At 48.4% G+C, this 14,759-nt stretch overlaps 1 protein-coding gene across 4 annotated transcripts in view; it reads right to left on the bottom strand.

Moving 5' to 3' along the window:
* The window catches only part of SEPTIN9 (septin 9), a 179,486-nt gene that overhangs the window by 127,467 nt on the left and 37,260 nt on the right, over positions 1-14,759 (bottom strand). Inside the window, exon 1 of one of the 4 annotated variants that reach the window (XM_024981027.1) lies at positions 8,104-8,176. The exons of the other annotated variants lie outside the window; for them this stretch is intronic. Within the exon in view, the coding sequence (XP_024836795.1) occupies positions 8,104-8,161 (58 nt within the window). The 5' untranslated portion in view covers positions 8,162-8,176. Of the gene's footprint in view, positions 1-8,103; positions 8,177-14,759 lie in introns of those variants that run through there. 4 annotated transcript variants of the gene reach the window in all.

Consider the following 14,759-nt stretch of genomic DNA (forward strand, 5'->3'; position numbering starts at 1 on the left):
CAGGGACACAGCCCGGTAGGGACAGAGGGAGAGCCTGCAGTGATGCGGCCCCAGGTCCAGGAGTACTGACAGCCACCAGGAGCTGGGGAGAGGCATGGAAAGGATCCTTGAGCCTCCAGGAGGAATCAATGCTCATTTCTGCTTTCAGAGCCCCTGGATTGTGGTCACTGTTATGGCAGCCATAGTATCAACCCAGGGCCTAAGAAAGGGTGGCCCAGCTGCCACAGTGTTTCCCTGCCCCGCTCCTCCAACACTGCAGCCAGTCTGCATCTGTTATCTTGTCTCATTGGCAAGACGAAGGGGCAGGTCACCCCGAGTCCCGGTCAGCAAGCATCTGTGGATCTCTCCACGTCTCCGGTAAGGGCAGCCCCGCCACTCGAGCACCTGCTGTCCAGGGTCCCCCGCCGTCCTGGCTCCCCCAAATCTGACTCACTCTGGGGGCCCCAGTAACCTTCCTGCACCCCATCTGATCCTGGGGTCTCAGGACCAGCCCAGAACCCACATTTTAGCAGTTTCCCAGGTGACTTCATCAGCCAGCTTGAGGGGCTCTGGGCCAGAAAACCTTAGCCCAAGACTCCAAGACAAGGGCCAACCTGAAGTGTGACCCCTCCCGACCTCAAGAGACTCCCTGGGGCACAGGCGGGTCTCCTGAGCCCTCCAGAGCTGGGACATGCAACGCCAGGACAGGCCCTCAACTGCGCTGGACGCTTCTGGCAAAATCTACTCTTCTGAACGTGAACTGTTCCCACCCACCTCCACTGAATGAACAGCAAAGAAAAAACATGACTTTGTGCCAAAGGTGGGGCCGGAAGTTTCCCAGAGTCCAGTTTCCTGTCAGGCCTAGGTACAACCCACAAGAGTGCTTTGTGTATATGTGTGTGTGTGTGTCTGAGTGCACACGCGTGCATGTGTGTGTATGTGTGTGAGAGTGTCCCGCCACGTGCAGCCTGGGGAAGGGTGGAGAAGCTCATGGAAATTCTTTCTGGTGTCAGGAAGATAGAAAAATGGGAAATGAGACTGTGAGCATGTGCGCGCGCACGCGCGCGCACACACACACACACACACACACACACAGAGCCCAGAGGGAAGGTCTTACTTTCCTTCACCTGGAAGGATCTCTGGGCTTGGGAAACAAGACTGGATGAAATAGAAAATAATACGAGTTGCAGAGGATGTGGAGAAATTGGAACTCTTGGGCGCTGCTGGTGGGAATGTCAAATGGTGCCACTTCGACAGAAAACAGTTTGGGGGTGCCTCAGAAAATTGAAAGCAGAAAAGCAAATGGAGCATGATCATTGTTCTTTGTGCCTATTCGATCAGTGCCACAGGACGTGCAGTGGACGGTCTGCCTTGAATGTCTCTGCCGTCCATCCATTACCCCTGTCAGGCGTGGAAGGCATTTCTACCAGTGTCCGCTGCGCTCCCTCCTAGTCTCACCCCCATCTCATTTCCTCCTCCAGGCTCCTTTAATCCCTCAGCTGCATGCTCCAACCCCCACCTTTGCACTTGGGTGTGAACCATTTCCTCTGCAGGCACGTGCACTCATACACGGTGCGGGGGTACGGAGTAGGGGGAGGTGCAGGGAAAGGCGTCCTTCTGCAGAGCAGAAGGGGCTGCTCTTCCTGGTCGCCTGGGACTTGTCCCTCCTCTGGCACAGCTGTACTAAGTCAGCAGCCAGCAGGCCCCTTCCCGCGGACCAGCTCTAGCCCCGCCCCCCAGCCCCCCAGCCAACACTAGGACACTGGAAGGCACACCCTCTGCACCAGCTCCATCCAACCTGCTCACACCCTACGGAAGTTTCTCAGCCACCCAATAAGCTGCTGCTACAGACCAGCTCCAGCTTCCCAGGTGGCGCACTGGTAAAGAATCTGTCTGCCAGTGCTGGAGATGCAACGGACGTGGGTTCAATCCCTGGGTCAGGAAGATCCCCTGGAGAAGCAAATGGCAACCTACTCCAGTGTTCTTGTCTGGAGAATCCCATGGACAGAGGAGCCTGGCGGGCTACAGGGCTACCCACGAGGTCACAAGGAGTCGGGCATGACTGAAGCAACTGCACACGCGCATGGTCATTCTATGGCTCAGCGGATAAAGAACTTGCCTGCAATGCAGGAGACACAGGAGACTGTGGGTTCAATCCCTGTGTTGGGAAGACCCCTGGAGGAGGAAAATGGCAACCCACTCCAGTATTTTTGCCTCAAAAATCCCATGGACAGAGGAGCTTGTAGGACTGCAGTCCAAAGGGTCGCAAAGAGTCGGGCACGACTGAGTGAATAAGCACGAAGCACAGGGGTCATTCTTCGTTTAGTTTTTTGAGGCACTCCCAAACTCTTTTCCCTCGAAGCTGCACCACTTGACATTTCCATCAGCAGCGCCCACGGGTTCCTATTTCCTCTCATCCCTCCCAATTTGTTATTTTCTGTTTTTTGTTTTGTTTTATTATAATGGCCTTTCTAATGAATGAGAGGTGGTATCTCATTGCAGAATTGATTTGCATTACCCTTATGATAAGACTTCCCTGGTGGCTCAGACAGTAAAGCGTCTGCCTATAATTCGGGTAGACCCGGGTTCAATCCCTGGGTTGGAAAGATCTCCTGGAGAAGGAAATGGCAACCCACTCCAGTATTCTTGCCTGGAAAAATCCCATGGATGGAGGAGCCTGGTAGGCTACAGTCCATGGTGTTGCAAAGAGTCAGCACGACTGAGCGACTTCACTTTCTTTCTTTCACTTTCATGATTAGAGATTTTGAGCATCTTCCCATGTGCCTGTTGGCATCTGCATGTCTCCATTAGATAAGCATCTATTGAGGCCCTTGGACAATTTTTTAATTGAGTTGTTTTTTGTGTGTGTGTGTGATTGAGTTGTAGAAGTTTTTAATATAGTCTGGATATGAAATCCTTATCCGCTATATGATTTGAAAAAAAAAAAAAAACATTCTATGGATTGCCTTTGCATTCGGTTGATAACCATCTTTGATTCACAGAAGTTTTTAATTTTGATGAAGCTCAGTTTACCTATTCTTTCTTTTGTTGCCTGTGCCTTTCAGTATCAAATACAAGAAATCACGGCCAAATGCAACGTCCCAACGTTTTCCCCTATATTTTCTTCTACAGTAGTTATTTCATGTCTTTGCTGTTTCTACGTTCTTCAGAGTCCTCTTTCAACCTTGCAATAGTTAACCACCTTTTACCGGTTAATAATTCTTTACTTTTCACTTTGCTGTTCAAATTAACTGGTGTGGTTTCTGTTTCCTGCCTGGGCCCCAACTGATACACCAAGTAAGTAGAAGGAAGGAAGTAATGAAGATAAGAGCAGAAATCAAGGAAATGGAAAATAGAAACAAAATACAGCCAAAAGTTGATTCTTTAAAAGATCTACAGATCAATAAACTCAGAGCTGGACTGATAAGAGAGAGAAAAAGAAATGAAGACCATAAATTTTCAATATTAGGAATGAAGAGTTATCCCTAAGATCCTATAGGTATACAAATTACAATAAAGGAATACTATGAACAACTTTACATGAATAAATTCAATAGTTTTCATGAAACAAATTCCTTCAAAATAAAACTTACCAAAACTCATATGAGGAAGTAAAAAACCTGAATAGTTCTCTTTATATATCAAATGCATATTTAAATAATATTTAATATATAATTAAATCTTTATTTAAAATATTTAATACTCTTTTTTAGCTTCACGGTGTTGCTTGCAGGATCTTAGTTCCTTGACCAGGGATGGAACACAGGCCCTCGGCAGTGGAGTCCTAACCACTGGACCCCCAGGGAAGTCCCTAATATACATTTTTAAATTAATGTTGTAATTAAAAAAAAAAAACTTTCCAAAAAGAACTCTATAGTGAAAGATGGCTTCCTTGGTGACCTCTATCAAACATTTACGGAAGGAAACAACACCAATCTTATACAAATTTTTACAGAAAATAGAGAAGAGGGAACACTCTGAACTCATTTTATGAGGCCAAAATAATCCTAACCAAAACATCACCAAAACAAACTAACAGAAAATACCACATCAGTATCCTTCATGAATCTACAAACACACACACACACACACACACACACACCCTTAAAAAAAAAAACAAAAAACGAAGCAAATCAAACCCAGCAATACATAAATAAATAATTGATCAGTTGAGCATCCTAGACTTACTCCAGGAAGGCAAACATGGTTTACTATTCAAAACTCAATCACTGTGGGACTTCCTTGGCTGTGTGGCAGTTAAGACCTGATGCTTCCACTTCAGGGGGGGTGGATTCCATCTCTGGTGGGGGGAACTAGGATCCCTTATGCTGCAGGATGCAGCCAAAAACACCAAGTCAATCACTGTAACATCTTCAATAAGAATAAAGGAGAATCATTTCAACAGATACAGGAAAAGTATTTACTAAAGTCAACACCCATTCTTATTCAAAACTCTGGAAAATTAGGGATAGAAAGAAATCTCTCCAGTCTGACAAAAAGCATATATGGAAAATCTATATTTAATATGATATGTTCCAACACAAAGCCAGGATGTCCATGTACCACTTCTATTCAATGCAGTACTTGCAGTTTCAGCTACTGTAATAAGGCATGAAAAATAAAGTCATCAAGATCAGAAAAAGAAGTAAAACTATTTTCAAATAACATCATTGTTTACTCAGAAAATCATGAAACATCTATAAAACAAGTATTAGAATAATAAATGACTTTGATAAGCTCACAGGATATAAGATTTATATATAAAAATCCACTGTACTTTATATAATCTTTATATACTAGCAGCAAACAACTGCTGCTAGAAAATGAAATTTAAAATGTATATTCAATTTATAATAGCACCAAAAAGAAATTAGAATAAATTAAACTTTTGACATGAAGAACTTTTCATTGAAAATGACAGAACAACATAATTCTGTAGAGATTAGAGATATATATAAAAAGCCCTTTAAAAATGGAGATATAAATAAATTAATCAAAATTTTTTTAAAATTAGAAGACTCAATGTTATTAAAACATCAGTTCTCCCTAAGTTGAACTACAGATTCAATGCAATGTCAGCCAAAATTTGCACAGTGTTTTGTAGAAGCTGACACTTTATTTCTAAAATTCATAAGGAAACTCAAAGAACCAAGTATTCTTGGCCCAAAACAATGTTTTGAATATATTGTGAGATCTTATTTCAAGGCTTATTTTTCAGTCACATTAATCAAGATAGTGTAGTACTGGCAAAGAAAAAAAAAAAGGACAAAATACCAATAAAACAGGAAAACTGAAATAGAGCCACATATATAAAATTAATTGATTTTCAACAAGAGTGCCAGAAAATTTAGTGGGGTAAGAATGTCTTTTCAACAAATGGTTCTAGAACAACTGAATGTCCACACAGAAAAGATAACAAAATGGACCTTAATCCCCTGTGTCTCACCATACAGAAAAATTAATTCATAAAAGTTCTAACTATAAAGCTTCTAGAAGAAAACACTGAAAATACGTTCACCACTTGGGGGTCAGCAAACCTTTCTTATAAAGAACATGAAGTGGTAACCACAGAGAAGTAACTTTGTTAAATTAAATCTAGCAGTGGCCACAGGACAGGAAAAGGTCAGTTTTCATTCCAATCCCAAAGAAGGGCAATGCCAAAGAACGTTCAAACTACCGCACAATTGCACTCATCGCACATGCTAGCAAAGCAATGCTCAAAATTCTCCAAGCCAGGCTTCAACAGTGCATGAACCATGAACTTCCAGATGTTCAAGCTGGATTTAGAAAAGGCAGAGGAACCAGAGATCAAATTGTCAACATCCGCTGGATTACAGAAAAAGCAAGAGAGTTCCAGAAAAAACATCTATTTCTGTTTTACTGACTATGCCAAAGCCTTTGACTGTGTGGATCACAACAAAATGTGGGAAATTCTTAAAGAGATGGGAACACCAGACCACCTTACCTGCCTCCTGAGAAATCTGAATGCAGGTCAAGAAGCAACAGTTAGATCCGGACATGTAACAACAGACTGGTTCCAAACAGGAAAAGGAGTACGTCAAGGCTGTATATTGTCACCCTGTTATTTAACTTCTATGCAGAGTACATCATGAGAAACGCTGGGCTGGAAGAAGCACAAGCTGGGATCAAGATTGCCAGGAGAAATATCAATAACCTCAGATATACATATGGTACCACCCTTATGGCAGAAAGAGGAACTAAAGAGCCTCTTGATGAAAGTGAAAGAGGAGAGTAAAACAGTTGGCTTAAAACTCAACATTCAGAAAACTAAGATCATGGCACCTAGTCCCATCACTTCATGGCAAATAGATGGGGAAACAATGGAACAGTGAGAGACTTTATTTTTGGGGCCTCCAAAATCACTGCAGATGGTGACTGCAGCCATGAAATTAAAAGACCCTTGCTTCTGGGAAGAAAAGCTATGACCAAGCTAGATAGCATATTTAAAAGCAGAGCCATTACTTTGCCAACAAAGGTCTGTCTAGTCAAAGCTTTGGTTTTTCCAGTAGTCATGTATGGATGTGAGATTTGAGCTATAAAGAAAGCTAAGTGCTGAAGAATTGATGCTTTTGAACTCTGGTGTTGGAGAAGACTCTTGAGAGTCCCTTGGACAGCAAGAGATCAAACCAGTCAATCCTCAAGGAAATCAGTCCTGAATATTCATCAGAAGGACTGATGCTGAAGTTGAAACTCCAGTACTTTGGCCACCTGATGTGAAGAACTGACTCACTGGAAAAGACCCTGATGCTGGGAAAGATTGAAGGCAGGAAGAGAAGGGGACGACAGAGGATGAGATGGTTGGATGGCATCACCGACTCGATGGACATGAGTTTGAGCAATCTCTGGGAGTTAGTGCTGGACAGGGAAGTCTGGCATTCTGCATTCCATGAGGTCACAAAGAGTTGGACATGACTGAGCCACTGAACTGAACTGAAATTAAACTTCAGCAAAATTAAAATTAAAAACGTCTGCTCACCAAAGGTTATATCATAAAGAAATGAGTAGGGACTTTCCTGGTGATCAACTGGCTAAAGACTCTGTGCTCCCAATACAGGGGACCAGGGTCCAAATCCCTGGTCAGGGACTAGATCCCACACGCTGCAACGAAAGCTCCTGCACGCCGCAAGTAAGACTCCTGTGTAGCCAATTAAATAAATATTTTTTAAGAACAAAGGAGTAGGCAAGCCACGGAGTGAGAAAAAAAAAATATTTGCAACTCATGTATCTAACAAAAGACCAGTATCCGGAAAGAATGTAATAACCCAATTTTAAAATGGGCAACAGATTTGAAAAGACATTTCACAGAGGAAAATATACGAAAGGCCAATAAGCACATGGAAATGTGCGCCACAGCCTGAGTCATCAGACAAATGCAAATTGAAGCCAGAATGAGATACCACCACACACCCACCAGAAGGACTACACTGTGAACCAGAGAGCACCGAACGCCGGCGAGGCTGTGGAGCCTCCGGAATGCTCAAACGGTGCTGGTGGGCGTGTGAAAACACAGCAGCCGCTTGGGGTACAGAATGTGGCAGTTTCTTATAAATCTAACCACATTGCTCTCCTCCGACCCGGCACAATTCTACTCCCTGGTATTTACACAAGAGACATGGAAGCGTACGTCCACAAGAAACCTACCCAAGCATCTTTATTCATGAGCCCTCCAAAATGGAAACAGCAAGGGGCCCGCGAACAGAACGGCTAAATGTTCACGCAATGACGCTACGCAGCAATCCTAGAACAACTAGTGTGCAGCAACGTGGGTGCGCCTGAAAAATACACATATGCAAACTGGCAAAATTAATCTACCCTGGCAAAAGAAAAATCAGAAGTCAGGGAGGTGCAGGCAGAAATTAGCCAGGAGAGGGATTCATGCCGGGCTGATGGTGATGCTCTATGTGCCGATAGGAGCTGGGACACAGAGAATAGTACTGTTATGACCTGTGCATTTCACGGTACATCAGTTTTACCTCAAAGAAAGAAAAAGAACCACAAACAAATACTGGACTCTGGTTGCTGTTGTTATTATTGTTCAGTCGCCCAGTCCTATCTCTTTGCGACCCCATGGAATGCAGCACGCCAAGCCTCCCTGTCTCTCACCATCTCCCGAAGTTTGCACAAGTTCATGTCCATTGCATCGGTGATGCCGTCCAGCCATCTCATCCTCTGACGCCCTCTTTTCTTTCTGCCCTCAATCTTTCCAACGGCAGACAGGGACTCTGATTAGTGAGAGGCAAACTGGAGTGTTTGCAGGGTCACGTGAACCGCTATCAACAACTGATTTTGAAACACACCCAAAAAACCACACGGGCTTGCTGGTGGAGGGAGGGATGGGTGTGTGATGAAGCCAGGAGCAGAATGAGCCCTGAGGAATCTAGGTGGTGGGCGTGGGGGTGTTCTCACTGTAATTCTTTGATCTTTCCTGCGTGTCTGAAATTTTTCATAGTAAAAAGTTGGAAAATTTTTAAAGAGACTGAGATATATCAGCCAAAAATAGAAAAGTGAGAAGATGTAGCAGGAGACTCCTCCCTGAAGCCCTGAGCTCTCGGACATCCCTTGTCTGGTGAGGGTTAGGACCACCTTCTGCGAGATCTGCAGTGCTCCAGCCCCGGTGCCAGGGTAGGTGCCAGCCTCACAGTACTTCCCAAGTGAGTGGAAATAACACCAAGGCAGTGTGCGTGTGTCTGTACGTGTCAAATCACTTCAGTCGTGTCCGACTCTGCAACCCTTTGGACTACAGGCTCCTCTGTCCATGGGATTCTCCAGGTAAGAATACTGGAGTGGGTTGCCACGCCCTCCTAAAAGGGATCTTCCCGACCCAGGGATGGAACCCGCATCTCTTAGGTCTCCTACCTTGGCACTAGCGCCACCTGGGAAGCCCCACTAGGGCAGCCTTTTCCCACTAATTTCATGAAAATGAAAACCCAGCAGGAGCTGGGCTCTCGAGAGCCTGCATCGCCACCTCCTGGAGGAAAGGCTACCTGCACCTGAATTCCTGCCCCTTTTTGGGGCTGGCTTCACAGCGGTCCCCTCGCTTCCTCCCAGGGCTCGGCCAGGCCCTCACTGCGGTAAATCTGGGCGTAAGATGCATGGACGATGCATTCCTCCAGAACCTGGGCCCCTCGGTACACAGCTCCTGAGGGGGTGTTGGCTCCCCTTCCCCTCCTAGCTGCTCTCTACAGGCTGGGGGGAGGCGGGCGCTACAGGGAGGTCCTGGAGGTATGCCCCCCCAAACACACGTCACAAAGGCACAGGCCAAGACCACCCTCTCAAGGTGATGAACAAGTCCCCAGCCTGCTATCAACCCCAACCCCTTCCCTCTGCCTTGGACACAGGCCACATCAGGATTGGTGGTGGTTTAGTTGCTGCATTGGGTCCAACTCTGTAACCCCATGGACTATAGCCCACAAGGCTCCTCTGTTCATAGGATTTCCCAGGGAAGAATACTGGAGTAGGTTGCCATTTTCTTCTCCAGGGGTTGTTCCCAACCCAGGGATCAAGCCTGGGTCTCCTCCATTGCAGGTGGTCTCCTGCATTGCAGGCAGTTTCCAAAAAAGAACCCGAGGCACTGAGAGCTGGAGTCATTTTCAAAGATCACACAAGTAAGGTGTAATGGGAAAGGACTCTTCGTCTCAGCCAGACCTTATGCTTTTTGTACAATAACACACTGCAGCCCCATGAAGTCAAAGATGCATGCGTGCGTACTTGGTCCTGCTGATTCTTTGGGACCCCGTGGACTGTAACCCACCAGGCTCAGGATTAGGACACTCTAAAGACTGTTGACGTTGGAAAAACACTGAAAACAGTCATTCTAAAGATATAGTTCTTGGGATTGCCTGGTGGTCCAGTGGCTAAGACTCTGCCAATGCAGGAGATGCAAGAGATGCGTGTTCGATCCCTGGATTGGGAAGATCCCCTGGAGAAGGGCGTGGCAACCCACTCCAGTTTTCTTGCCTGGAGAATCCCATGCACAGAGGAGCCTGGTGGGCTACAGTCCATGGGGTTGCAAGGAGCAGGACACGACTGAGCGAGTAACACTATTTTTAAAGATGTAGTTCTTTAGTTATTATCAGATAACAATACATTGACACCTCCCACGGTGGGCATGCCTGAGTGCCCTGCATCCTTGGATGGAATAAGCCACCTGGAGAAGGCACCTGAGCCCGGTGGAGGGACAAGCCAGCTAGAGCCGGGCTGGGTGGATGGTAGGTGGGCAAAGTCCAGACTGAGGTGCATCAGGGGCAAGAGGACCAGACAGAGACATGAGCCTGAGCAAAGCCACAGGAAGGGAGGTCTCGGATGGTGCACTGAGCCCCGTGCTCGACGGTCACACTGTGCCACCCCCCATAGGTGCCCTGGGGGTGGGCAGGAGTCTTGCTGGCTCTCGAGGGGAGCGGGGTATCCTATCAGAGGGGCTCTTTGATCTCCTTTGTCCCCACCTGGCTCTCTCCAAGTAAGCAGCAACAGTGTCAGGAAAGGACAGAGGGAAAACCCAGGACAGGCTGCAGGAAGGTCAACTCCAAGATGCCCCGGAAACAGAAGCTGGGGGAGCAGCAGCTCAGGTCACACCAGCAGGAGGGGGGGTCGGTGCCCTGACCCATGAGCCGCAGCACGGTCACACCTCCCCGGAACCACCTCCTCCCTGACACACAAGCCCTGGGGGCCGTGGCCAGCAGAGCAGGCTGGGTGCCTGGGCTCCCCGGGTGCCTCCTTCCTGCCGCACTAGCTCTGGGTGCAGGACGCAGCCAGCTCTGTGCGGAGGAGCTCTGTGCTGGCTCGAGGGGCGCCCGGAGCAGGAGAGGAAGATGCTCTGTGCACACACGGTGCCAGCGCCCCCAGGTTCCCAGCACCTGCCTCTCTGGGTGACACAGGACACAGAGGGGACACAGTGGACCCCGGGGGAGCGGTGGAGGGTCTGAAGGAGAAGAAGCAGGGGGCTGGGAGAGTAGCCGGGAGACCCACTCTGGACTAGAGAAGAGGGTCAGCCTCAGAGGGGAGAGAAGGGATGCAGAGGCGGTGAAGGGAGGTGGCACGAGGGGTTCCCAGCGGGACCAGTGGCTGGGACAGAGTAGGAGGGGGCCAGGCTGCAGCCCAAGGTCACACTGGCTCCTCGGTGCCCGCCCAACTCTGCCTGCCAGGCCACCTCTGCTCTCCTGCCCTCCTCCCCCAGGGACCAAGCCAGATCCCCGGGGCCTTGGCTACTGCTCCATCACAGAAGGAGGCTCTGACTCACCCCAGCTCTGAGGGCCAGTGGAGAACATTCTGTATTCCTGTGCCTCCCCCGGAGTTAGGAGCCCAGAGCTGGGAGAAAGCTCAGAGGCTTCAAGGGGGCCGGTGGGATGGGATGGTGTCCTCAGACACTCTGGGCACACAGGGCCACCACCCCACGCAGGGGGCATGGGCAGGCACGGAGGCTCAGAACCCAGGTCTCAGGCCACCCCTGCCCCTCAGCCAAGCATCCAGCAAACCACAGCCTCTGCGCTCAGAGACCGCAAGCACTCCATCCTAAAGACAGGCAGTGGCGGGGCAGGGCGGGGCAGGGCTGGCCACCACGTCAGCACATCCAGTGGCCTCTCCAACCACCAGGGTCCACCCAGCAATCAGAGGCCCCCCTCTGCAACTGCTAGAGCGACGGTCACGGCCACCCCTCAGAGCTCCCCGGCTTCTCCTCCCTGCCTGGCAGGCACAGGGCATTCGGGTCCTGTCGCTTCCTCCACGTGGCACCAATCACACCACAGGAAAAAAAAACACACCATCACCAGGGCCTCTGAGGCCGGGCCTGACCTGAGTCCATCTTGCTGGACTCAGACTTGCCTGTCTCTTCCAAAAACACAGCCCAGCCACTGGCACCTCCACGATGTTCTGACCTCAGGCCCTTTGCATCTGCTATTTCCTTTGCCTGAATGTCCTTCCTCAGGATCCTGGCCTGGTCAGGTCCTTCTGGACATGTATATTTCAGCTCAGTGTCACCCTCTCAAGGAAGGTGTCCGTTAATACACGTAAATACACACATACACACACATGCAACTGGCAACAATCACATCACATCACCTGTTCTTTGCTTTTCCATCTCAAGTCAGAAATTGGTGTGTTTATTGGTTAGCTGCCTGACAGCGATTTCAGATGACCAGTCCCAAAGGAGCAAGGGACTGGCTGTCCCTTACCTCTTACTTTAGGCCAAGTACCTAGGGGATGCCTGAACCTAGCAGGACCTCCAGAAAGATTTGCTGGCTAACTCGGACGACTGCTGTCAATAGTTATCCTGCAAACAGGAATTTGGAGATGTCATGACCTGAGATGAACTCAAAGGTCATGACCTGAGATGAACAGACAGAGGTCACTGATTGGTCACTCGTGCTGATAGGAGGGAGAACCAGGACCGTGGGGAGGAACAAGTGCTGGGGTGCAGGTTGCTGCCATCCGGAGCCGGGCGGCTCTTCACACCGGCAGACAGCCCAGCCCCAAAGCATTTTCTTTACTGTCTGAGCCACCAGCGAAGCCCTCCAAAAGCATTTTCAAGTTTTCATAGTAAACTTTCAGAGCCGGCGCTTCTTTGCTATTTCCAAGGGGTGTGTTGCTTTGTTTATTCAGCTTGCTGAAGTCAGAGTTTCCTCGTTTGTTAAAAAAAAGAGAAGAAAGAAAGAAAAAAAGGAGGGAGCATGGGAAGGCCTAAGGCAGATCCCAAGCCTGAAGGCAGCGGGGGGTCTCCAGGAGCTGAGACCTGCATTGCTAACTGTCCTGAGTCCCAGCAAGGCCACTGGTTAGAGGAAACCTCCCTAGTTTCTCCACTGTGTCCCACCCCCACCCCACGCCCAGCCCAAGGGGAGTGGGATCCACACTACAGAATCCACATGAGAGCGGTGGAGGCAGGACTGTGGTCCGCGGGACTTTAGGCAAAGCGCTTTCGGTGGTGGCTTCCATTCAGAGATTTGTGCCCAGATGGGAAGGGAGACAATGGGGATGACCAGCTCTGAGCAGATGGTCATCGGAGACGTGAGGCCAGGATGGCAGAAGCAAAGAGGAACAGGGCTGGAGGAGGCTTCTGAGACAAAGCATGGGGACAGAACAGACACAGCCACAGCCAGTCTCACATGCAAGCTGGGCCGTGAGACTGCCAAGAACAGAGGCCTGCCTGACAGTGCGGCAGAGGCCCTGTTCAGCCGCGCTCTGCACCAGAGCGGAAGCCCCCCGGCTGGCCTGAGAGGGCATGGTCAAGGCCAGACCCAACCCAGAATCTCCCCCACTTCTTGCCACCCAATGCAGTCAACTTAGGTCTGAGAGGGGGAAAAAAACAGAAGTAATGAATCAAGAACCCAGGACGTGAACTTGGAGCCTTACCTCACAACATGTACAAAAATGAACTCAAAATAGAGCAAAGGCCTAAATACAAGCGCTAAAACTATAAAACTCTCAGAGAGAAACACAGGGGGAAAGCTTTGTGACATTGGGTATGACACCGAAAGCCTGGACATTAAAAGGAAAAAGTTAATAAATGGAGCTGCATCAAAATTAAAAATTTGGGGGGACTTCCCTGGTGGTCCAGTGATTAAGAATCCACCCGCCAATGCAGGGGACACAGGTTCCATCCCTGGTCTGGAAACTAAGATTCCCCACGCCTCGGAACACCTAAGCCCATGCTCCATCCACAGCAGGAGAAGCCGCTGCAATGAGAAGCCCGCACACCACTACGGAGAGTAGCCCCCGCTGGCCGGAACCAGAGAGAGCCTGTCGGCAGCGGCAAAGACCCAGGATAGCCAAAAACAAACACACAAAATGTAAAACTTTTAAGCTCCAAAGGAGCCGATCAACAGAATGAAAAGGCAACACACAGAATCTTATGTCTGATGAGGAATTCATATCCAGAATATTTTTTTTAAAAAAAAAACACTAGGACTTTCTTATCGGTCCAGTGGTTAAAACTCTGGGCTTACACTGCAGGGGGCTCAGGTCCGATCCCTGGTGGGGAGGAAGGAACTGGGATCCCACATGACACAGAGCGAGGCCAGGAAAAAAAAAAAAAAAAAACTTCTAGAACTCAATCACACACAAAAACAAACCACCCAATTAAAAAATTGACAAAGGGCATTTCTCCGAAGAAGACATACGGATGCCAACAGGTACACGGGAAGATGCTCCACATCACTAATCATTAGGAAAATGCAAATCGAAACTGCAATGAGGCACCCCCTCCCACTTAATAGACTGGCTGTTGTTTAAAAACATAACAGAAAATAACACGTGCTGGGGAGGATGTGGAGACACTGGGACCCATGTACCCTGTTTGTGGGAACGTAGAATGGTACAGCCGTGGTAAAAAGCAGTATGGCAGTTCCTCCCAAAATTAAACATAGAATTACCATGTGATTGGTGGCTCAGATAGTAAAGAATCCACCTGTATTGCAGAAGACCTGGGTTTGATCCCTGGGTTGGGAAGATCCCCTGGAGGAAGGCATGGCAACCCACTCCAGTATTCGCACCTGGAGAATCCCATGGACAGAGGAGCCTTGTGGGCTGCCGTCCACGGGAATGCAAAGACATGACTGAGCGACTAACACTTTTACTTTCTCCATGCGATCCAGTAATTCTTCTGGGTGTGTACCCAGAAAAATCTGAAAGCAAGGACTTAAGCAAATACCTACACACCCAGATTTATGGCAGCACTTTTCATAAGAGCCAAAAGGTGATTCTTGATAGACCATGGATAAACAAAATACAGCCTACAACGGAATACTATTCTGCCTTAAACAGGAGGGGAC

This window comes from Bos taurus, chromosome 19 (genome assembly GCF_002263795.3).
Source record: "Bos taurus isolate L1 Dominette 01449 registration number 42190680 breed Hereford chromosome 19, ARS-UCD2.0, whole genome shotgun sequence".
NCBI classification, from domain to species: Eukaryota; Metazoa; Chordata; class Mammalia; order Artiodactyla; family Bovidae; genus Bos; species Bos taurus.